Source organism: Kogia breviceps, chromosome 11 (assembly GCF_026419965.1).
Source record: "Kogia breviceps isolate mKogBre1 chromosome 11, mKogBre1 haplotype 1, whole genome shotgun sequence".
NCBI lineage: Eukaryota > Metazoa > Chordata > Mammalia > Artiodactyla > Physeteridae > Kogia > Kogia breviceps.
Window position 1 is genome coordinate 72,250,513 of NC_081320.1, and position 26,322 is coordinate 72,276,834.

At 40.8% G+C, this 26,322-nt stretch overlaps 1 protein-coding gene and 1 pseudogene across 1 annotated transcript in view; both read left to right on the forward strand.

Moving 5' to 3' along the window:
* CDKL4 (cyclin dependent kinase like 4) overlaps positions 1 to 26,322 on the forward strand; it is a 102,064-nt gene that overhangs the window by 14,916 nt on the left and 60,826 nt on the right. Inside the window, exons 4-6 of the mRNA XM_067006919.1 lie at positions 18,313 to 18,385; positions 24,261 to 24,351; positions 25,442 to 25,639. Coding sequence (XP_066863020.1) covers positions 18,313 to 18,385; positions 24,261 to 24,351; positions 25,442 to 25,639 — 362 coding nt within the window. The remainder of the gene's footprint in view (positions 1 to 18,312; positions 18,386 to 24,260; positions 24,352 to 25,441; positions 25,640 to 26,322) is intronic.
* On the forward strand, positions 864 to 1,610 carry LOC131765324 (rho-related GTP-binding protein RhoQ pseudogene; annotated as a pseudogene).

Here is a 26,322-nt window from a genome sequence, read left to right on the forward strand (position 1 = left end):
ATTAGTATTTTCTTTAGGATCTAAGAATTTAAGGATCCGTTCCTTCATACATATAAAAACTAAGGGCAACAAATGATGCTCTAAAAAGATTTTGTTTTTGTTAATGGCTGCTTTGTTCAACAGCCCTCTTTCTTCTCTCCACCAGGTGGCAGTAAAGCACTTTGTACCATGTCCTGTTCGCTGCTCTTCCTAGTCTCTGCAGTGTTGACATGGGTTAGAAGGGAAAAGGTAAACACCGTACACCAGAGTATGCAGTGTTCCTTCAGCTGGGTTTTACAGCATCATATTTTAATCATTTTCTTGATGATAATGGCAACAATAGATTGGATAAGGTTCCTGTCCCTAAATTCTTTTAGTTCAACCGAAGTACACACAGACCCATTGTAAGAAACATGTGGAATCTTTGCAGTAGCTGGAATGACTGCGTAGGACTGAACTAAATTAACAAAATAATGTCCAGATATTTTTTTTTTCCCACAAGCCTTCAAAAAATGGAGGCAACAGTCGTGCTTTTCCCTCCCCCCTGTGAATCTTTAGTAAAAGACAAAAGAGTCGCTCATGATCCAGCGGATCCTCCTGGGGAGGCCGGGCCGGGGAGAGGGCGCGGGCGCCGAGCGGCGGGGGCAGCGGGCGGGCGCGGCGACCGGGGCCCGGACGGGGATCCAGGCAGCGACCGAGGCGGCGGCAGCGACCGAGGCAGCGGCAGCGCCCCGGGCCCGCCAACCCCTCCCCTCGGGCGGGGGGAGCCGCTGCATGGGGCCTGCCCTGCTGCGCTGAGCCGCGGCGGCGCCGGACCCCCCAGGCGGGCTGGGGCTGAGCCCGGGGCCGGGGCGGGGGCTCCAGGGGGACCGTGCCCGGAGGCCGGCCGGCCGCAGCATGGCTCACGGGCCCGGCGCGTTGATGCTCAAGTGCGTGGTGGTCGGCGACGGGGCGTTGGGCAAGACGTGCCTACTCATGAGCTCTGCCAACGACGCCTTCCCGGAGGAGTACGTGCCCACCGTCTTCGACCACAGCGCAGTCGGCGGCACCGTAGGGGGCAAGCAGTACCTCCTGGAACTCTATGACACAGCCGGACAGGAAGACTGTGTGGGAGGAGGCCTTTATCTTATCCAATGACTGATGTCTTCCTTATAGGCTTGCTTCTCTGTGGTAAATCCAGCCTCCTGTCAAAATGTGAAAGAGGAGTGCGTACCAGAACTTAAGGAATACGCACCAAATGTACCCTTTTTATTAATAGGAACTCAGATTGATCTCCGAGATGACCCCAAAACTTCAGCAAGACTGAATGATATGAAGGAAAAACCTATATGTGTGGAACAAGGACAGAAACTAGCGAAAGAGGTGCGTGCTGCTCTGTGGAATGTTCAGCTTTAACCCGGAAGAAATTGAAGACTGTTTTTGATGAGGCTATCATAGCCATTTTAACTCCAAAGAAACACACAGTAAAAAAAAAAGAATAGGATCAAGATGTATAAACTGTTGTTTAATTACGTGAGAAACGTCTTCAGTGGGCAAGTAAATTGTCCATTTCTCTCAGAAAGCGTATGAAATGCTAAAGCTATGCCCAGACCTCTTATAAATAATGAAGCAGTCTAAAACTTGAAAGGAAAAAAAAAGAAAAAAAAAAACAACCCTGTCCTCAAAATTCTATAAAGTTGATTAGGAATGTTTCTTAAAGGTCGAGGAAGCAACAAACAGCATCTGAAGCCACAATCTATTATAAATACTTTATTTCAACTAGAAGGTACAATCTCTCAGGGGTTTCATAGTTTAAAAAGCTACAATCACATCATGTAACTACATAAAAAACAGTGCTGTTAAGTGGAACTGCCTGGCTTAGACCATATACATGTCTGCACAGTCTTTATGGAATCTGCACAAAGAAATATCTTCTCCCTTTGCTCCAATTAATTGTTCTTGTATGTAAGTTTCTTTCTATCCCAGTATATCCAGAGTGGTGAAGTAACAAGGCCAGCCACACAGCCAAAGGTTGCTCCAAGCGTGCAGGAGATGGGCCATTCCTGAGGAGAGAATGTATGAGATCAAAAAGAACAAATGTTTTATTATTACTTGAGCACAAGTGTAATGTAAATATTTCTATATTAAAGCTTAATGTGCTTTCTTAAAGAATGCCAAAAGTGTAATAAGGTCATATCTGCATTTATCATGAACACTAAAAATGTACACATTTTAGATAATGTGCATTCAACTGTAACAAGGTTTCTGGTGATTGTAGATTTAGTCTGATGCTCCCCAAACTGCATGAGATACATGCTGAAATTACAAACTAAAACTTTGGGTCAGACTGCCATTAAAAAAAAAAGACAAAAGAGTCATTCAATTATGAAGAGAAGCACAAGTGTAGATGTCCAGATATTTTTAAGTGTATTTAAAATTAAGTAGAAATAAACCTTTGGCGTCCTGGGCAAATTAGTTTTACATGGTAAACTGTGAGAGCGCTGTCCTTGGTGACGTGGTTAAACTGAGTCACTTTATTTTCCAGGTGCAACACTGTACTGCAAGTCAATCAATACAGTGATTTAAGCTGCTTCAACTCAAGTGGAAAAGTATAAGAAATTAGCTAAGATTGGAGAGGGGTCTTATGGGGTTGTATTCAAATGCAGAAACAAAACCTCTGGACAAGTGGTAGCTATTAAAAAATTTGTGGAACCTGAAGATGACCCTGTGGTTAAGAAAATAGCTCTAAGAGAAATACGCATGTTGAAGGTAGGTTAACTTCCTCTGTACATCTGTAATATCACGGTACTGGGTGAAATAGGTATGCCAAAATTACAAAGAATTTTTAAGTGATTTTTGTTCCCATTGGACTGCAATTTCTCTGTATCATCAATATATAAATTGATCATCACTTTGGACTTTGGCCGCTCTGATGTTTAAGTGATATTATGAGCACAGCTATAGACTGTTATAATTGAAGTCCTGTTCTGGTTGGTAAATATTCACTGTCCTAAGTCCCCTCATCCCAGTGTTTATCCTCCCCTTCAGTCCTGGCCCTCCCCACCACAACCCCAGCCCAGACGCCTGCCCAAGTCCTTCTCCCCATAAACCAGCAACTAAAAGAGCATCCTGTGGTGCAGAGGGGCCCATAGGGCCATGCCAGGGCCCCCGTAGGCATCCGTATGGATCGGTCCCCGCCTGCATACCGCTGGTTCCTAGACATATTGAATATCACCCCCAGCTACATATACACATTCTACACAAAGGTTTTGTTTTAAGTTGTTTGTACTCTGATAGAATTTGATATGTAAGATTCACAAGTTCTCAATGTAAATTTTTTCCTATCCTAAAAATCGTACAATTTTAGAGCAATAATAAATCTTAGAGATGCTTCTTATTCAGCACACTTATTTTATCAGGAAGGAAACTGAGGCAGAGGGCAGTGCTTCTCAAACATAAACGTGAATCAGAATCCCCTGGGGACCTTGTTGAAATGCAGATTCTGAGTCGAGGTCTGGGGTCGCCCTGAGATTCTGCACTTCTAACAAACTCCCCAATGGCAGAGATGCTGCTCGTCTGTGGACCACACTTTGCACAACAAAACTGTGATCTCCTCAAGAACACACAGCCACAGCCGACCTTTACTTTTTTCTTTTTACGAATTTATTTTTTTATTTATTATTTATTTTTGGTTGCATTGGGTCTTCGTTGCTGCACGCAGCTTTCTCTAGTTGCAGAGAGTGGGGGCTACTCCTCATTGCGGTGCGCGGGCTTCTCATTTCGGTGGCTTCTCTTGTTGCAGAGCTCAGGCTCTAGCCACGCGAGCTTCAGTAGTTGTGGCACACGGGCTTAGTAGTTGTGGCTCGAGGGCTCTAGAGCACAGGCTCAGTAGTTGTGGCGCACGGGCTTTGTTGCTCCACTGCATGTGGGGTCTTCCCGGACCAGGGCTTGAACCCGTGTCCCCTGCATTGGTAGGCGGATTCTTAACCAGTGCACCACCAGGGAAGCCCCTGACCTTTACTTCTGACGTGCATCATCTGTTTTAGGAAAACCCCAGAAATCCAGTTTTTAAAGGGAGATAATTATTACATTATCTGCTCTTTTCAAGTATTATTTGTAGCAGCTTTCCTCAACTAAAAAGTTTTAGTGTTTTGCTTAAAATATAATTTGATATGAATGGAGTTTTCCAGAGCACATCCATCATGATTTTTAAAACAGTTCCCTGTTCCTTGTAGCCAGAAGAGAGCACTGGTCAGACAGCCAGCTCATCACAGAGCTAAGCTACAAGGTGTGTCTGAACCTGGCAATGGGCTGTTTTCTAATAGAAGATGCTTTTTACCCACCCCCTCCCACCAAGTCTTCCAGGAAAGTTAATGCTCAGGTAGCACCTCCCGGGTTACAAGTGCCCAAGTTGAGGGAGCACTTGAAGGTAAAAAATACCCAGATTCCCACTCACTTTGGTCTCCGTGATGGCTCTCAGAAGGTACATCTTTCCTGACTTTGGTGTGTTTCACCCATGCGTGCCCTGAGGAGATCCGTTCCGTAATAAATCTACCTTACTTTCCTCACATACTCCTGTTATTTAAATTCTCTTTGATTTTCCCCTCCTTATTACCTGTTTTACCTTAGATGAGTCATTGTTTTTCTGAGCTAAGTTAATTTGATTTGCAAAGAAGGTATAAATTGCCAATCTTCCCAAAGACAGGAGACTTGACAAGGTTAAACCTTGCCTTCACATCCAGCTGTAGCCTCTGTGAATCCCTGGCTCTCCTGGAAGAGATTATTTCACCCCCATTCTAAAGTTTTAGCCTCAGTACAAAGCAGCTGTCTTACCTGTATGACCTGTGTCCTCCACTGTTTGCTTTTCTGCTCTTTTAGGCAGTGGAACACATAGAAAACAAATTGATTTGGTGCTCTGGGCATATGGTTAATGTATAATGGATTCCTTTTCCATGTAATCAGGCACATAATCACAGGGTGATTTTTTTTTGTTCTGTTTTTTTGGTCAAGTTGTGCTTACAGATAAGGGAGAGGATACTGTATGAGGCCCCATACTTAAGACTTTCTACTGGGCCTGCAAAATATTTATTGAGCTTCTACGTTATACAAAATACTGCATTCTCTTCCTTTATATAGCTTTCTGAGTAAATGGTACCAAGGGTTTGGAAAGTAGATTTGTCTACTATACTGGGAAAACAAGAGGAAGATGAGTTATAAGTAGGAGTGATCAGATGTCCTGGTTTATAGCTTTTGTCCCAGTGTTCAGTCTGGTTGGCGCCCCTTTTTGTCTGGCTAGCATCTTCTTTAAAAAGCATACTGGTTCGTATGTGAAATTATACAGTCACCTTACCTATAGGCGGGGTGGCTGCATGTGCTGATTTACCTGGGACAGTCCTAGTTTACATTCGTTACCCTGGTTGGATGATAAATTATGTAGTTACTTTAGTGATAGATTATTTTACTTAATCAGGGTTTTTCCTTTGGTTTATGACATTAAACAGAGGCTGCCTAGTGAAATGCTTCAGTTTGGGAATTGAATTTAACAGATTAAACATCTAAGCATAAGAGAGAACAAGAGACTCAAAGAACAGAGCTGAAAATATGATAAATAAATTTAAAACACAGACTAACTGTAGGGACTCCTAGAATATGGAGTTTAATGAGATTTGAGGGTTGAAATCTAGTATTTCTGAGAGCCAACACTAAAATCCAGGCTGGGTTTAAATCCAGCTGACATTTACATTAAATCTATGCCAATATGTAAGCTAAATGGGTATTAATGCTTTTTATAGTCTTTTACTCAATAATTCCATTACCATTCTATATTAAGGTCATTTTATGACTTGTGTATTTAGAATTTCCACTAAATGCATAAAGGATTTTTTATTTTAGTGCTTAGATTTTAAGTTGTACTTCATTTGCTGTCTCCAGAGAGATCCAAGCAGCTCAGTTATCCTTTATTATGGGGTATATTTAGGTAAGTTCTTAAATTTCTTTCAACTTTAAGATTCTGTGATACTTACTAAGCGTAGTTTCTCTTGTGAGCAACTGTAGTAAAATTCTCTGCAAGAGATGCAGAAAGAATGATGGGCAAGGCCTTTTGCTTTTAAAACTGTAAGGGGTCTGGGAGAAATGATTACAGGAAACACATCACCAAACTCTGTATTTCAGTTCCTTTGCAGCAATTAAAACACCCAAATTGGGCTTCCCTGGTGGCGCAGTGGTTGAGAGTCCGCCTGCCGATGCGGGGGACGCGGGTTCGTGCCCAGGTCTGGGAAGATCCCACGTGCCACGGAGCGGCTGGGCCCGTGAGCCATGGCCACTGAGCCTGCGCGTCCAGAGCCTGTGCTCCGCAACGGGAGAGGCCACAACAGTGAGAGGCCCGCATACCGCCAAAAAAAAAAAAAAAACACCCAAATCTTGTGAACCTCACTGAGGTGTTCAGGAGAAAAAGGAAAATGCATTTAGTTTTTGAATACTGTGATCATACACTTTTTTTTTAATTTTATTTATTTATTTGGTTTTATTTTTGGCTGTATTGGGTCTTCATTGCGGTACGCGGGCCTCCCACCGCGGCGGCCCCTGTCGCCGCCGAGCACAGGCTCGAGGCGCGAGGGCCACAGTAGCTGTGGCGCACGGGCGCAGCCGCTCTGCGGCATGTGGGATTCCCCCAGCCCAGGGCCCGAACCCGTGTCCCCCGCACTGTCAGGCGGCCTCTCAACCACTGTGCCACTAGGGAAGCCCCTGATCATACACTTTTCAATGAACCGGAAAGAAACACGAACGGGTAAGTAATCTAGAAACTGAAATTCTGTGTGGCCAGTTCCCAGTTTCATTATGTGTGGGATTAACTATGGCAAATTTCAAATCTGAGCCCCTTTCTACCCGATGTATCTGCTGGCTCTCCCTCTCCAGTCTCAATTTCGGATGTACTCAAAGGGCAAATAATATTAACCTAGAGTAAATATATAGTATTTAATAGACAAATCTACTGCAAATATAAATCACAGTGTATTTCAAGGCTAAATTATATGTTAGATTATCTGAATTCAAGGAATGAAGCACAGTTCAATATTAGGAAATTTATTCATATAATTCACTAATAGGTTAAAGGAGAAAAAGAACAGAAGTTTGATAAAATTGTAAAAGGCAGTTGGTAAATTCAACATCCTTTCCTGGTTATTAAAACAAAAAAACAAAAAAACCTTAGCAAACTAGGATTAAACTACTTTCTTTACATACACACACACACACACACATACACACACACACACAACTTCTTCAAATAAACAGCTAATTTTATATTCAATGATAAAATACTGAAGAAACTCACTAAAGTGAGAAATAAGACATGAGAGCTCAAGCCAATGTAATGTACTAAGAAAAACAAATAGGATATATAATTTGGGGAAATGAGATTAAATTGCCATTATTTGCATGATATTATTATTCAACAAAATCTAACAGAATTACCTAGAGTTACTAAAGCTAATGGAATTCGGTATAGTGACCACAGCACTCCAAATTCCACACACAAAAATTAACAGCTTTTGTATCAATCAGTGCTTTAGAAAATCTAGTGGAGAAGGATCCCATTCAAATATCAACAACAAAAAAGTTTAGGAATAAAGGTAAAAAAGAATTGTTCAGACTCTACCTAAAGACAATTACAAAACTGAGATACATAAGGGATTTTATTTAAATGAACATATATTTCTGGATGGAAATGTTCATTATTATATAGATTCTGCCTCCCTGATTCATTTATTTATTGCACAAAAATCAAATCAGAAAGCCAACTGGTTTTTCTTAACTTGAAAAACTTAGACTAAGCCAAGAAAAAAAATCTATTTTAATATTTATTTATTTATTTGGCTGTGCCGGGTCTTACTTGCGGCACACGGGGTCTTCATTGACACATGTGGGATCTTCATTGCGGCCTGCATGCGGGATCTAGTTCCCTGACCAGGGTTCGAACCCAGGCCCCCTGCATTGGGAGCATGGAGTCTCAGCCACTGGACCACCAGAGAAGTCCCATAAACCAAGAAGTTTTTTAAAAAGAAGAAAGGGAACTCCAACTGCCAAATAATAAATCATATTCGTTTTAGAGATTCCCTTTGACAAAAAGTACCATAAACAAAACTAAAAAAGAAGTGACAAATTAGGTAAATTATTTGCCAGATGAAGAATTAATATAATTTCATATCCACGTATGTAGATTTTGCAAATCATATTTCTAAAAAGATTAACACCCAGTTAGAATATATACTCATTAAAAAAAATTTTAGTGAACTCCTACTGTTGTTCCAGGCTGGGTGCTAAGGATACAGTAGTGAACAGAACACACACAAAAAGTTGCCTAATGTGAAAAAGCAAATCATAAAAAAGGGGAAAAATGACCAATACACCTATGAAAATATGTCTATCCTCCCTATTAATGAAAGAAATTCAAATTTTAAAATAAGGTACCATTTAGAATAAGGTGAGAAAATTTCTCACCTATCAAATTGGCAAATATTTTTCAAAAGTCAATATACCCAACATTGTTAAAGTCAAATCCAGCACTCTTCGTTCACAGCTAGAGAGAGTATATAATCAGGAGGGCAATTTGGCAGTATGTGTGAAAATCTTTTAAACAGTTTTCACCCTTTGACTAAGAAATTACATTTAGAGAAATTTATGGTAAGGAAATAATCAGATAGGTACAAAAGTTATACATAAGAATGATCAATACATCATTATGTACCAAAAAAAGGAGGGGACTGATACAATCTTCCAATGGTAAAGATTTGGTTAACTGCAGTTTGATATATCCATACAATGGAACACTATGCATTCAGTGCATTGAAAAGCAAGCTGTAGAATAGTTAATGTCCTGGGCAAATGTTCATGAAATGGTATGTGAAAAAATGAGGCTGCAAAGTAGAATGTTCAGTGTAATTGAAAATTCATTTTGCACTTTCCCAATATTCTAGTGAATGCACGTATTCTATTTTTAAAATAAAAATTAATTTTTAAAACAGTTAAAATGATGAATTAATTCATAGTTCAGCTTTAGTATGAGCTAAATAGGATTTTGTATTTTGGCTTTAGAGGACAGATGTGTTCAGCCATCATATAAATTAATTTGTAAATTAGCATACATTTTTTCCATAAAATTAGAAATGTATGCTTAATGTCATGTATTGTTCAAGGCCCTGAAAATAAAACCTACAATACATACAATCCATGTATTGAACTTGAACTGAACATCTTTTCCTTCTGTGTACCCTAAGCCTTCCTGCCTATAGGACTTAGCTCATGCTCTTCCTTTAGCCTAGAATATTCTAACCTTTTCCACTTTCCCAATCTCTCTCATAATCTCTAAAATGTGAAATCCTAAATATTCTTACCATCTCTGAGATTCCTCTATCTGGGTGGAATTGCTTCCCTCCTTTGAATACCCATGGAATTTTATTTTCATCCCTGTTATTGTACTTGGCACTTACTACCTTATATGTTTTTATGTGCATACTCTCTCTCTTCCCAGACTGTAAGTTTTTTGAGTGCAGAATTCATATCTAATTCATGTTAATAGCTTCCTTAGTGTGCAGCATTCTTTTATTCACTCACTTCAGAAATATTTTACTTAACACTTCTGCTAGTGCAGAGAATAGAAAGATATAATGGCACAATCCTGTCCTCAAGAAGCTTAAAATCTAATGAAGAGACAGATATTCAAAGTAGCAATTACAAATGACAATGTAGACTGGGTTACCGTTGGTGCTCAGGATACAAGAGAGGAGCATCTCCAACATCTGTTGGTCCTGGGGAATCAGGAAGTTTCTGCAGAGAAGGAACCATTTGGGCTGAGACTTTGAAAAAGGGAAGAGTTGGCCATGTGGACAATCTTGGTGGAATGCCCAGATGTGAGAAAGAACAAGGCATATTCAAGCAACTCTTTTGTTCTGTATGTATTTAGCAACCACAAGGACCTCTGAACTACCCTACTTTCCACTCTAGTGGAAAGTGTATTTGGTATATTTAGTGTGTTTTACTAGTGTATATAGCAGTTCCAGTGTATCCAAAGTGCTTTGGGTCAGCCCTGAGGCTTGGATCTATATAGAGGAATGCAAATATGAACAATGCAGAATACGCCACTCTTTCTCTGAAATGCAGGGTACTTCCAGATAACAATGATTAATTAAAAACATTCGTCTGCTTTCACTCCCTTCTTAAAATCTACTTAAATAACAGCCAAGAGAGTATAAACCCAGTGAATAGCAAACAGAGGTAAACAACCAGACAGCATACATACCAAGCCTATTCGACCATTGTTTATTAGGGTAAATTCACAGTTTGAAGAAATAAATGGTGTGTAGATATGAGATGATCAAGGTAGTGGAAGTGTGGGATGGTGAGATAGTCATGAGACTTGAGGACTAAATTGTATTACAAAGAAGAACTAATTTAACACTGAAGTAAGGTGGTAAATGTGTACTGCTTCCCCTGCCAAATGAAAGCTTCTGGTGTCCTCTACTTGGATAGCCGGAAGAGCATTTGTTAGATCAATGGCTGCATACTGAGTACTGAGACTGTGTTGGATTTGCTCCAGTTAAGAAACTACATGTACTTAACCAACTGCAACTGGTTATCATCTGATTAAATTTAAAATAATCTATTCCCATTCTCTAATATCCTTCTCTGTTCAAAATAGGTACAATAGGAGGGAATTCCCTGGTGGTCCAGTGGTTAGGACCTGGCACTTTCACTGCCAAGGGCACGGGTTCAGTCCCTGGTTGGGAAACTAGGATCCTGCAAGCCGCACAGCATGGCCAAAAAAAAAAAAAAAAAAAACCAAATAGGTACAGTAAGTAAGCTAATTGGTAATGTGATAGGAATTAGCACCCTACCATCAGGAAGGATTTCCCTTCACTATCATTGCGCTATACAAAATGGGCTAATCCTGGCCTTCAAGAAGCTTAAAATCTAATGAAGATATTTAAAGGAACAATTATAAATGACTGTATAAAAACTACCATATGGGTTTATAAAACTACAGCTATCCACTTCTGGCTGGTGACAGCACATCATGTACATCTGTAAATCATGTTTCAATTTCTTTTTTAAAAAAAATTCAGCTTTACTGAGGTGTAAGTGACATATAAAAGGCTTAATTTCCCTCTCAATTAACTGATCATAGATAATTACCCATACGACTATGGGTGTGGATTGGTGGAGGATGGCAGTGAATCACGAGCATTAAGAAATGCATTAGTTAGAAGAACACCAGCATCGTGTCCCAGATATGAAGCAGGGAGAGTCTTCCTTTGAAATGGCTTCCTGGTTTCCTGGGGATGATTGGCGCCCTGGATGGCAGAGGCCAAGAAGGAGTGCTTCACTTCCAGAAGTTACTGTAATAGGCAACAGAGCCAGAGTGGTGATCAGAATGGTTTGGTCTGACCGTGGGTTCTCCCACACAAAGGAGATGGGCAGATCACTAAGGTTCTATTTGTTCTACATAAACTAGTAACTAGAGGCCTGGCTTGAGTCACCATAATAGCCAGTTTGCAGACCCAGGGCCTCGTGAATAAAGGGGAGCCAGCAGCTCTCCTTGGGGAATAGCCCTGCAATAACATCATATGTATGTACTTAATTCTTCCTCTTAGCCTACCCCAGAATGGTCTGTGGCCATTTACGAGGATAGTTGTGTACTGGGAAAAGAGAGCTACCCAATCTTTTAGGAATTTCTGGTCATTGCTCTGCAGTAAAGCCAATCACCAGTGACTTTGAAAGCCACTGTGTTTCACCAGTTTGTGTGTGTGTGTTGGGGGGCGGGGGGTGATGGGCAGCTTAGTGAGAGTCAGGTGGCAAATGAAATTTTGACTTGAATCCATCTCATGGCAGTCCTAGAAAGTCCAGGAATCCATCCTTGGGGTTATTTCCCCATTTCCTAACTGGATAGTGGAAATAGGTACACTAGCAAATGGAACAAGAGCCACTTGGCTCTGATCCAAGGAATGAACGCTGCTATGGTGGGAGGAGCCTAGTAGAAGGGTCAGGCATGCTGTCTCTTTACCAAAATAGAAACTGAAAGCAATACCGCAGATTTGGGGACGAATGTAGATTTAGTGCTACCATTAAATACTTTGGAAAGACATAGAGGAACATGTTGCCTGTGACAAATCCACTCTAACACTCGTGTCTCCTCAAAGCTTTGGATTTCTTCCTCCTCATTTTAGCAGTGAATTTCTGGCATTGCAACTTCATTTGGCACAGGCAACCATTTAGTCCAGGTTCCAATCAGCCAGTGCAGCAATCACCCAATGCAGCAATCAACCAGTGCAGCGATCAACCAGTGCAGCAGTCAGCTAGACTCACTCCTAGCTGCTCCAGGGAGTTTACTGAAACCAGGCTCACTAATAAGTGTGCCCATACTGTTATAATCCACCCAAGTCTAAAATCTTGTTTCCTCCTCTCTGGTCCTACAACTTATGAAATCCATTTCCACGTACATTCTCCAGTATAAATTAGCAAAAATTTATAGTTCTTTTTGCTGTGTAGATCTTTTTTCCCTCTCTTTGACTTTGTAATAGTCCCCTTGGGACATGTTGGGATCTGACTTTAGTCAAGGTTTGGAGACCTTGAGGGGTAGCAGGGAAAGGAGCCATGAGGAGAATTGGCAGCCCCCCCCCCCCCCCCCGCCATGCAACACAGCTGCCTCAAGTGAGATCATTAGGGGGGGTCCTCAACAAGGCAAAAGCAGCCTCATCACACAAGTTTGGGGGCTACTTCACATGAGAAGAGACCTTTGGCAGGAAGTTGGGACGCTCTTAGTTCTATGAATACTCCCAAAGTGCCACATTTCAATTCTCAAAGTATATCTTTCAGTTAATTAACTGAGAAATTAATTAACCTCACAAATTCAACCTGTGTTGTCATTTAGCACCCTGCAGGACTATTCTCAGCGTCCAATTTTTCAGTCATCTCAGGGTAATTCCAATGGTCAATGGAGTGAGTCTTAAAAATACAAGAAATGAGGGCAACCATTGAAACTTCTGGTTTCCTAACTGTGCCTTGAACCAAAATATCAAAGCCCTAAAGCTGTCCTTTTGTTTTTTCTTTAATTTTTCCAGTGAAGTGAGAAACAGCTCGCTTTTTCTTTTATTACTTTCCCATATGTTCCCATATTTTTCAATCACATTCAGTCCAGCAAAGCCCTGCCCTGAATAGGCACTTCATTCCAGATGACCACAGGTGGTTATGTAAATAATTGGTTCATCACGGGGTGCCCATTTACCAGTGTTCCAGCCACTAATGGCAATTAGACCCTCCTGCCTTCAGACCCAACTAAGTCAGATAGCCTACATTCCCAAGGCCTTGACTTTGTTTCCCATACCCACTTCTTGTATCATATTCTGAACTAATCAGGATTCAACAACAGAATTCACTCTAGCTAGTTTAAGCAAAAAGGGATTTATTACAGGGTGTTAGTTTATACAGTTTCTGAGAGTGCCAGTGAAGGAAGCTTAGTTGAGGACCCATTAGGTACCAGTTACTGTTCTAGGCCCCAGAGCTACAATAATGGACAAGGTAAAGCCCTTGCAGAGTTACAAGCCTTTGGAGAAAAATAAAGCACACTGAGGGATTAGAGAATGTCTGATGAGGGGCGTAGGTGGAACAATAAAAACAAAGCTTTGGGGCTTCCCTGGTGGCGCAGTGGTTGAGAACCTGCCTGCTAATGCAGGGGACACGGGTTCGAGCCCTGGTCTGGGTGGATCCCACATGCCGCAGAGCAACTAGGCCCGTGAACCACAACTACTGAGCCTGCGTGTCTGGAACCTGTGCTCCGCAACAAAAGAGGCCGCGATAGTGAGAGGGCCTGCGCACTGCGATGAAGAGTGGCCCCCCGCTTGCCACAACTAGAGAAAGCCCTCTCACAGAAACGAAGACCCAAAACAGCAAAAATAAATTAATTAATAAACTCCTACCCCCAATATCTTTTTTAAAAAAGCATTAAAATGGAAAAAACAAAAAAACAAAGCTTTGGAGGTTTGTTCAGAGAATAGCGGACGCTAACTGGGCCAGAGTGGAGGTCGGTGGGAATGTGATAGGAAATGGCAGGGGAGAGTTAATAGAAGTGAAATCATTAAGAGGCTGGTAGGCCACAGTAAAGGTTGGATTTTATTCTAGGATAACAAAGGTTTACAGAGAAGGACTCAATTCATGTTGGGTACTGATAATGAAATCAAGTTTTCCACATCAAGTTATATAACAAACTAAAACAAAGATAATGAGCTCTGATGTCAGCACCAGGATTCCCCTGAATGGCTAAGAGAGCAGCCTCTGAGTGACCCAGTCTGAATTCCCTGACCCTGTCACCCTTATTAACCCCTACGGGCTTGAACCAGAATGTCTAGTTTTTGCTTTCAGGCCTTCACTATTCCAGTATTTGTTTGTGCACTCACCAAAGTATACTATTTAAACATAGAGTGTCAGTTGGTTTCTACAGAAGGTTTTATTTCACTCCAAAACGCCTTGACAAATGCTGACTGTGGCTGCATAATGTTGCAATGCTCTACCTTTCTGCAATGAACACTGTGTGAATCTGTATTCTCTTTGATAACTATCTCCTCTTCCCAAGATCAGCGGTATTTGTTTGTAGTTGTTATTTTGTATAAATGTTGTTTTGTCTAAAATGGAATCTGCCGTCTTGGAATCTGAGCTCACGAAGGATTCTGTTTTGAACAGGAGCCATGACTCTTCCTGTGAGGTGCCCTTAAATACCCCTCTTTCACAACAATAGCTGGGGAGTTTCTTAGGACATTGCTTCATGCCTAATTCCGTGTTACTAACACTAGTAACCAGGGTTCTGCCAGCCTCTGAACCCTTGCCCCTACCTGGTTTCCCAGTTCCAGTACTGGATCCTGGTGCCTAGAGTCCGTGGACCAGCACAAGCGTTCTGTTTCTACATGAATAGGGCCATGTGTTACTCTTACCAGGTCCTCTCAGGATTTTTTTTTTTTTTTTTTGGCTGCAGTGAGTCTTCATTGCTACACGCAGGCTTTCTCTAGTTGCAGCACGCACGCTTCTCATTGCGGTGGCTTCTCTTGTTGCAGAGCACGGGCTCTAGGTGCGTGGGCTTCATAGTTGCCATGCGTGGGCTCAGTAGTTGCGGCTTGCAGGCTCTAGAGCGCAGGCTCAGTAGTTGTGGCACACGGGCTTCAGTAGTTGTGGCGCATGGGCTTAGTTGCTCCACGGCATGTGGGATTCTCCCGGACCAGGGCTCAAACCCGTGTCCCCTGCATTGGCAGGCGGATTCCTAACCACTGCGCCACCAGGGAAGCCCTCCTCCCAGGACTGAGATCCACTTCCCTTCCCTCCACCTCTATCAGCCTCATCTAAATCACTAGATCTCACCCGGATTATTAAATTAGCCTGCTAATTAACCTCCCTGTATCCACTCTGCCGCAGAAATCCATTCTCTATATATGTCACTTGCCTTCTTGAGTCCTTTCAATGACTTCCCTTTGAACTTAGAGTAAAGTGCAAATTCCTGACCCAGATTGAGAAGGCTCTCGGCCCGCCAGCCTCAGCAACTTCACTCACGCTTTAGCCACACTGGCTGCCACGCTCCCAGCTCTTTCTCACCTCTGGGCCCCTCCCCATCTTCTTCAGGCTCTGTATCTTTGCACTGGCTGTCAGCCCCATCTACTCACCTCATCTGACCCCAGACCCTCATATCCTGAACCTATGTTTTAATACCCAGGCTCTTAAGGGACAGACTTCTCAATAAACTTGCGAGGTATTATTCCAGGAAAAGTGAAAGCACAAATAACTTGCCCAAGGTTATAAAACTAGGAAGCAGCACGGCTGGGATTTGAACTCTGTGCACAAATGTCTGTACTATTCCTTCTGCCTCATTACAAAAATATAAATAATGTAGTCTCAGGCTTGGCTCTTAGGTAAAGGAGGGAGAGGATAAAGTTATACCAGAATTCAGTATAGGAAATAAAAATCACTCTAGACATTTTAAGTGGAAAGGGACTTAATACTGAGAATTAGGTGCTTTTACAATACTGAGAAGAGCTAGAGTCAAAAGGCTGCCGCCAGATCACTGATGCCAAGGGCTTGACACCGTCACTGTGATCTGAGATGGGGAAATTGCTCTAAAGCAAATTACCTCCATTCAGTGGTTGCTATTTCTTGGGGTTTACCCAGACCTCACATGTCTTGTCACGGGTGCCATACCTGCGTCACACACAGGCCAGCCCACTGTTCTGCAAGACCAGCTCCATCAGCACGATAATGAGTTCAGTTTTTAAAAAGTGATCTAAACACATGATTTAAATATCCAAATATGATAAAATATTAAAACTGAGTGATGGGAGTGTTTGGAATATTAGGTAATTTTACATTTTTTAATCAAAAAATCCTTACAGTAGAACATTTAGTGAAAAAAAATCTTTTATTTCAGATTTTTTGAAAATATGCCAACAACAACCTCATCTCCACAAAGAGGGCTGAAAAGCAAACAACACACTGAGAAAAATATTTACAGCATCTATGTAGACTCTGATATACATTGAGTCTTCATAAATCGATTTAAAGAAGAGTAACTAGACCAATCGAAAAGCAATAAAGGGCATGAACAGAAAATACACAAAAGGAGAGAAGTTTAGTGTTCAATAATGTGAAAATTAAAATCATTAGTAGGGGCTTCCCGGGTGGTGCAGTGGTTGAGAGTCCGCCTGCCGATGCAGGGGACACAGGTTCGTGCCCCGGTCCGGGAAGATCCCACATGCAGCAGAGCGGCTGGGCCCGTGAGCCATGGCCGCTGAGCCTGCGCGTCCGGAGCCTGTGCTCCGCAATGGGAGAGGCCACAACAGTGAGAGGCCCGCGTACCGCAAAAAAAAAAAAAAAAAAAAAAAAAAAAAAAAAAAAAAAAAAAAAAAAAAAAAAAAAAAAAAAAAAAAAAATTCATTAGAAATTAATGAAAACCAAAGTGAGATATCTTTTTATTTTAACCACAGATTGGCAAACATAACACTGGCAAAACTGAATGTTGGCAAGACAATGAGGAGATAGGGACTCAAATGCACAGATGCTTGGTGGGCGTATAAATATGTACAACCTTGCTTAGAGAGGGTAGTTTGGCCGTATGTAACTGTGAAGGCATCATCCTGGGACAGTGATGTGAGCAATGGAAAGACATCAACAGAAAAGTTAAAGGGAATGTAATTGCTGCAATTTATAGAAATGGTTACACAAAATACACTAAGTACTCCCAGACAGAATGCAAGTTGCCCAGACCCCCAATTCCCCAATGGAAATCACTCCCCAATATTTTCCACAGAGTGAGGAATCTTCAGGGGACAGAAGCTCCCAGCCTCCCATTCTCAAGGGCCCTTTATTCTCCCCAGCCTCCCCTGGCTGTGTACCTGCCTGCTTACCAGACATAGGTAACTGTTATAAAACAACCCTGGCACATGCTTGAGTGTTTACCACCAACATGAATTGGATGAATTGAAGGTCAACCTTCAAGAATGACTTTTTTCCTGCAAAACCAAGTCTCAGGTCTACCTGAAGTTCATACTTGCAGGATCAAAATGTAACATGTGCCTACCATAGGTCCCAGAAATCCCACTTCTAGAACTTACCTTTAAAAGATAACTGTACAACTTCCATAGATGGATGAGTAGATATTCACTGAAGCATTGCTTTTAGAAATGAAAATCGTGTCAAGCCTAATTGCTCATCAATGGGGACTAACTAAGTAAATTATGATACATCCATATAATGAAATCCTTGGCCACTGAAATATATGTATACATATTAGTATCTGTACCTCAATGCATAGGATGTATCTGAAAGAGGCAGGGGAAGTTGCAGAGGATGAAATGGTTGGCAAGGCAGGTATGAGAGAATTCTTCATGGATATTCTTTTAATTTTAAAAATATTGAACCATATGAATGTATTTAATATTAAAAGGTAACTGCAGAGAGAGACAGAGAAAGGGAGAGAAACAGAGATTCCTAAAGGGACAGTCACTATAAGTTACAGCAATTATTTTGAGCTAGCAAGATTTGAGTCAACACTTTTTATTTCTTTACTTTTCTATATTGTTTGAATTTTCATGATAAGCATGGATCATTTTTACAGATGTAAAAATTACAAAGCAAAAATTATATAACCAAAAGAAAAAGTAGTAAAGCAATTTTTGTTAAAACATTTTAAAAAAAAATTTTCCAAGACTCCCTTTGCACTGCATCCTTTGGCCATGACAAGACCAGCCCATTCCATTTCTACTCCCAGCTTTGCTCCTGAAACCATATCTTAGGAGTTTTCATTTCCTTTTTTGTTTTTTCCCCCAGAGTTGCTGATGGAGTGATCAAAAGTGTGTTATGGCCAACACTTCAAGCTCTTAACTTCTGTCATAGACATAACGTAAGTAACATTTTCTAACGTATTTGCTGATTTCTTCATGATGACTCTTTTCTACTTAGCTCAGGGGTCTATTCGAAGAGCTAATGACAGAGGGAAAATAATAACCAAAAGAGCAAAACAAAAGAAAGTTACAGAATATGAGGAAAAGTAATGCATTATTCATGGCCCTTTTCCAATTTCTGTAAGAATCGAATTACTCATTCCTTATGAATTAAAAGTTTGTATAGGGCTTCCCTGGTGGTGCAGTGGTTGAGAGTCCGCCTGCCGAGGCAGGGGACATGGGTTCATGACCCGGTCCAGGAGGATCCCACATGTCGCGGAGCGGCTGGGCCCATGAGCCATGGCCGCTGAGCCTGCGCGTCCGGAGCCTGTGCTCTGCAGCGGGGGAGGCCACAACAGTGAGAGGCCCGCGTACCGCAAAAAAAAAAAAAAAAAAAAAGTTTTCAGGATATCAGTAGTGTAACCCTCCATGGCACTTGATTTTGTTTTGTTTTTAATGTCTCTTAAGTCTTTTATTCTGTAACAGTCCCCCTTCCCCTACCTTTTTTCCCCCATCATTAATATTTTACAGCCATGGGTATCAAACTTGAGCATGTATCAAAATCACCAGGAGGTCTTGTTAAGACACATTTTGCTGGGCCCATTCCCAGAGTTTTTGATTCCGTAGGTCTGGGGTAGGACCTGAGAATTGGCATTTCTAACAGTTTCCCAGTTGATACTGAAGATGCTGGTCCTAGAGCCACACTTTGACTACTCCTGTGTTATAGAAATCATTTTGGCCGATTGCTTCCTATGTGTTACTTAACTTGTTCTTTCACCTGTATTTGCTATAAATTGGTGTTTATATCCAGAGGCTTGATCATACTCAGGTTCAGTTTTTTAGACAGGAATGCTTCACATATAGTGCTGTACACTTATTGCATCAGCATCATGAGGCATATATAATGTCTGGTTGTCTTTCCCACTTTTGATTGTCTTAAAATAGATTAGTGGGTTCAAGAGGTGTTCATTTGATCCCCTCCATTATCACTTTCCCTGTCAATCTTTTATTTCATTTTAGCATTCATAGATAATTATTACCTCTCTCCAGGATTTCATTAGGGTTAAAAGGTGGTGATTTTCTAATTCTATTATTCCTTCTGCATTTGTTAATTGGAATTCTATGGAGAAGAATTTACCATCATGGACTCTGGCTACTGTAAAGTACAGTAAGATAAATATGTGATTATTCCCTTTATTTGTCAATACTCAAGAGTGATGAGCTGGTGTGTTAACAGCCTCCAAGAGTGAACAGTGAAGGGTTTTGGGGAGGTGTAGGGTATCATTATAAACTAATGGATTTTATGTATTTGATGTGTTTCAATCCCTTGCAATAATTGTTCTCTCTGATGTTCAAATCTTAGGCCAGTGGGAGCTTCTTTAAGTAGGCTCTTGGGTGCTTTTGCTATAATGATAGTTTTTTAAAAACTAACTCTAGACCTTTTGCGTTGGTGCCTACACGGAGGCAGTGTTGAGGCAAGGATACAGACTACCATATGGTCAATTTTGATGCCAGCAGAATATCTATCATAGTAGTCTAGGATTGCTGAAAAAGAGTACAAGATCATGGAACCAAATTTCAATACTTAGGGAAAGCCTCCCTAGCTTTAAGAAAGTCAGTGAAGATTTTTTTGGTTGTTTGTTTTGTTAGGATATGTCAGAAGCTTTTATTTTCTATTGATAGAGTATAGAGGGATATTGTCCACAAGATACATAAACCTGTTTTTCATGATGCAAATTGTACTTTCAAATAATTACTAAAGATGATGCTGAATTGAATCCACATCTCTGTTATTTTTCACCATGGTCTGAGAGGTATTCAATTTCACCTAAGTTTGTTGCTAGAGTTTTATGGGTAATTAAAATGATTTTTAAAAAATTCTATTTACCATAAGTATTGTACATTATCCCTATGTAATCAGACATTTTCCTGTGTACTGATTATAAGCTTGAATACAATGTCTGTGGCTGATTTATCTTTGTATCACTTTAACCAGTATGGATCTTTTTATATAAAAGGTGCTCAGGAAACATTTATTGAATAACTAGATGAAGGAATGAATGAATGAATGAATGAATGAGTGGGTCAGTCAATCAACTTACCTACCTGATTACGACTTACTATTTCCAGTGGACCCAAACATTATTGTAGCTCAATGCAACTGCCACCATTTCTTTCTCTGCTTGGCACAACGCGTTCCGTACCTTAAACTTTGAAATATTGAAAACCTCCAGTTTGTAATCTATGGCCTTTACTAAAAATGGATAATTTTTCAGACAAAATTTCTTCCTCCAACATGGAAATTACTTCTGAACTCTGGTTATTCCATTTTCTTATGCTATGGTAAGCTTTTATATATCTTTTTTTTTTTTTTTTTTACCAAACCTATAGTCTAAAATGCACACAAAGGAAAAAAAATCTAAATCATATATAAGTTGTTACAATACTACATCTAAAACCTTTATACTCTCCTTATTTTAAAGGAACCCTCATGATACTCTCAAAGAATAGAAAAGGCAGTCTGACCCAAATGGTGTTGCTAAAGATTCCCAGCTTTCAACCTGTGGTGACCATGACTACCTTTTTATCTTCAGAGTGGTGATCCTACCAAGAAAGGAAGGTTACGGTAGTAAGGGATTAAGGCCTTGCTACTCAACGTGTGGTTTGTAGAGATCACCTGAGAGCTCATTAGAAATGCAGAATCTCAGGTCCATTCAGATCTGACTCAGAATCTGCATTTTAACAAGATCTCCAGGTGATTCATGTGCACATTAAATTTTGAGAAGCACTGGACTTACGAAAATACCTACTCGCTCTTTTTTTACCCTATAATATGGCTAGATTGAGGTAACTAAAGTGGCCATTTAGCATCATTGTGAACTCATGAATTTTTATATATTTGACATATCGATTAGAGAAAAACAACTTCATGTCTGGGAATTCCCTGGAGGTCCAAGTGGTTAGGACTCTGCGCTTTCACTGCCATGGGCCCGGGTTTGATCCTCGGTTGGGGAACTAAGATCCTGCAAGCCACACGGCATGGCCAAAAAAAAAAAAGAACTTCATGTCAAAATGACAAAATTACAGTGACTTCCAAAATACGAGTATGTCTGGCTGTAACATCCATCATCATCTTGTTGATATCAATGACTTAGTTGTCAAGGAGGAGGTTTCTTTCCTCTCTCATTATGAGCATCCATCCATAAGGCTCAAAGAACAACCTTCTCAGATGTCCATTCAGGCTATATAAAGAAGCAACTTCTAGTAGGGAAGCTTCCGGAGATGATTCCTAAAATTAAGGGTCAGGTTTAAAATACCGTGGATGCCTCTTCTTGCTGGCTTTTGAGATTGTAAAAATGAGATTGCACATCAGCCGCAATAACCCAGTTTAAGCAACGTTTGCTAAAAGCTGTGTATGATACCCAAGTTTATCAAAGTGTTTTGGTTACACTGACTTGCAAGTTATTGCTCTTAGGTGGAAAATAAGCTGGTTGCGAGAGGCATTACAGAGTTTGCACTGAGTGCAGCTTTGCAGTGGAGAAAGTGAATGCTGTATGTCTAAGCATCTTCTGTTCTCCATACTCTGCTTCTTACTGTTCCAGTGATTTTTACTCTCTTTTTCTTTCTTCTATTGTATACTACTCCATCTATCCTTCTTTATTTGTAGCTTCTCTTACCTGCATTACACTAAAACTTTTTTTCAGATTCTTTGGGACATAATCAATACTTCATTTGCCTTTGTATTTTTTGGTTGGAAAATAAGTAGCTGTAAATTTCACATGGATTTGCATATTTAAATAGGCCAATAGACAGGTATCAATGTAAGTCCATTTACTTGGTAATGACACATATAGTACAGAAATTTTAGAATCTGATGCAAACTCACCTGAGGGATATAACCTATTCTTATTAAATCACTAATTATTATAGGTGAATATGATGCAAAGTGTTAATCCAATTTTCATAAATGTGTTGCTTTAAAAGGTAGGATGAAAACTATGTTGGCTTATATTATAACAATGTACTTTAAAAATTAATATCTAAGTCCTTAGGACTTTCAAGAGACCTTGAAAGGTTTCTTCTAACTGCTGGTTGTACAAATTATGAGACAGTTGACAGTAATTGCGACAATAGAAACAAGCTTCTAGTACCAGTGCCATTTTTGTGACCCAAAATGAATTTAGGGTTCAACATTTTCTCTTTTTAGATAGCTATTTTAGAAGCCAAAAAAAAGAAATTATTTCAAAACTGTCAATTTGACAGGAATACTTCAAGAGACTGACAGCACAACAGAGAAGTGAGGCAGAAAGAGCTGATTGTAGTGGTACTTAATCCGGAGACTGTCGCCAGCCAACTGCAATCACAGGATTGTTGCAAGGATGAACTAATTCATGTGGAAGTGCTCTGAAAAGTTCAGAACTCCGCATGAGGGCTGAGTTGTACAAGAAGAGCAGCATCATTTTTATCTATGTGCTTGTTTGGAGGGAGGATAGCCTGGAAAGCTAAAGTCCTGAAGAATAGGGTCTGAGTTATTTTCTCCTGGGGCATCCACAGCACGGAATAGCCATGTCTGGACTAATAGTGAGTGCGGCTCACTGAGCCCACCTTCACCCACACCCCCAGCTTAGCCCTCTCACAGGAAGGAGCACCTGCTTCACTCAGGGTCCTGGGGTGTTGCAGCAAGCTGTAAGCTCTCCACACACAGAGGACTCGGAGGGGAGAATGCCTCCCGGTGGTGACCCGCTCTCCCAGGGGCAACTTCAACAGCATCATGTGGTCACGTTTCAAGAAAGTTGTGAATGCTTACAGATCAGTTGGGGATACTCATCCACTGAGGCCGAATATTCGGTATCTCTTGTTAATAGGTGATCGTTACATCCCAGCTTGCCCAGGACAGTTGTGGGCTGTTGTCCTCGAGTAGTAATTACTAGAGCTCCCTTTCACACACCCTTAATAGAGCTGGATGATAAATAAGATGGTCACTCTAATGAATTTTGTTTTTGCTGTCATTCAAATGTTTTTCCAGTTTCTCAAATCTGCAATATTTGTGCAACCTGCATTGTGGTTCTTGGGGGACAGCCGTTCTTATTAGAAGCACTCTGTGTGTTACCTCGTTCAGGGTTACCTCATACTTGATTTACAAGGTTGTGTTAATTACTGCTGTACAACAGAGTGACTCCGTTATACATATATATATTCTTTTTTTATATCCCTTTCCATTATGGTTTATCATAGGATATTAAATATAGTTCTCTTGCTATACAGTAGGACCTTGTTGTCTCATTCAGGGTTTTACCTCTTACTGTTTAAATAGGGCTCAGCAAAAAGTGGAAAAAATAATTATATGATACTCCCTTCTCAAAAAAAAATTTTTCAGTTTTCCTATCCAATAATTATTATTATTATTATTATTTTTTTTTTTTGCGTATGCGGGCCTCTCACTGTTGTGGCCTCTCCCATTGCGGAGCACAGGCTCTGGACGCGCAGGCTCAGCGGCCATGGCTCACGGGCCCAGTCGCTCCGCGGCATGTGGGACCTTCCTGGACGGGGGCACGAACCCGCGTTCCCTGCATCCGCAGGCGGATTCTCAACCACTGCACCACCAGGGAAGCCCCCCAATAATTATTTTAATTTCTTTCCTAATACAGCAACTTTTTTTCTCTTTTGGTATGATAAGATTTAAAAAATGGCATTTTAAGTTTTTAGGAAAAATGAAGGAAAACCATATTTTTGTTTATCTCACAGGCTTTGTTTATCATTTAAACTAATAGTTAAATGTTCATTATGCTTCGTTGTCTTGATAACTCGGGGAAGTAATTAAATATTTTCTTACAGTGTATTCACAGAGATGTAAAACCTGAAAATATTCTAATAACTAAGCAAGGAATAATCAAGATCTGTGACTTTGGGTTTGCACAAATTCTGAGTAAGTAGCAATTTTTTACTAACTGATCCAATTCAGATGATTATGAAATGATACAGTTTAAATTCTTACTTTAGATACTGAATGTATGCTGATTGCTATATTGTTATTATTCAAAAAGGGAAATTTCACTCTAACCTTTCAGTCAGTACATCAGTTCACACTTCACCTCCATCCAATCAACTACAATTTATTGGATGTCACATTTATGTACTTTGCCCCCTAGGAAAGGAAAAGAACTACAAGATGCATTTCTGGTCTTCATGCACTTATAATCTGAAGTAAAAGAAACAAAAGAATAATACAAGATGAGTGGCAATAAAGTGCTAAAGTGAAAGGGCAGATGGTTCCCTGGAGGGAGATATTAATGTGGTCTTGAGTGGTTGGGAAAAACTTTGTGGAGCTGATGAGACTAGGAGAGTAAACAGAAAATGACAGAGAGGATTCAGAGACAGTGCTGAGAAAAAAGAAGTCACCCCAGATGAGGGAGGAACCAAGGGAAAGGGGGAATCTAGAGCTGTGCAGCAGGCAAAAACATGCATTAACAACAGACACACTGCACGGGGGGCATACACATAATCAGTATCCTGATAGGACCCAGACACAGGTGACTTGACAATGCATTGGGAAGCTGGTTTATACTTGAAGTTACACTGTAGAAATTCTCCCTACCCCCTCGCCCCAGTCCTCTCTTTGGGGGATTATATAGATGTTAACTAGCTAAGGTACCTTTGGAAGTTGAATTTTTTTTAATTGAAGTATATAGTTGATTTACAATATTATGTTAGCTTCAGGTGTATAGTATAGGGATTCGGTATTTTTGCAGATTATACTCCATAATAGGTTATTACAGGATAATGGTGTAATTCCCTGTACCGTACAGTATATTGCTTATCTATTTTGTACATAGTGTGGGGAAGGTGAATTTACTATCTGAGTACTGTTTACTCGATTAGTGCCTCACTGCATGAACTGTTAGGAGTATCGTGGCTTCTGAGAATTACTAAAGCTGATCTGAATGCCCGGCTGCTCTTGGGAGTAGTTCCTCCCTTGGGAGAATGTGACCCACCTGATTTGACTGATGCATTTGCAGTTCCAGGAGATGCCTACACTGATTATGTCGCTCCAAGATGGTACCGAGCTCCTGAACTTCTTGTGGGAGATCCCCGCTGTGGTTCTTCAGTTGACGTATGGGCTACCGGTTGCGTTTTTGCAGAGCTCCTGACAGGCCGGCCACTCTGGCCTGGAAAATCAGATGTGGACCAACCGTATCTGATAATCAGAACACTGGGTATAAGTTGCATTTTATGGCTTACAGAGTTGCTAAAGTGTTATAGTAGTAGTATGTCACTGTAATGAACAGTAAGACCCTTCTTTGTCTCCAAAGTGCTACTCAGGATGGCTGTTCTGGGTTGTAGCCAAAGCCCAACCCTTTTCTCAATGTGTAGAGCCATAACTTCTGTCAGTGAGGAGTTTTCAGATGCCTTTCCAAGTCAAGCCAATTAGCCGTGGAATAAACTATACATTTACTTTCCTTATCAGCCTAAGATAGGGCTAAGGGTATGAGTCAGCTGCATAGAGCTTACTCTAAAGATATTTACTCAAATGCACTGTCTATCCTCTGTAAAAGAGGATTTTTCCCCTTTCCTCTAGCACAGGGGTCAGCAAACTTTTTCTATAAAGGGCCAAATGGTAAATATTTTAGGCTTTGCAGTCTATACAGCCTCTGTTGCCCCTCCTCAAATCTGCTTCTTTATACTTAAGAATTTACAAGTTACTTTCACACACACACCATCTCTTTCAGTCTTAAGAAAAGCCCATTAAGGACGTTATAACATTTTTCATTGCGCCTGTTTTTACCAATGAGGAAACTGAGGCTCTGGGAGCTTCCATGAGTGGCCTGAAGTCCTACAACTAGTTAAGTGCAGAATAAGAATGGACTCAAATGCTCTCTTTCATGAGCTTTCGTCACGA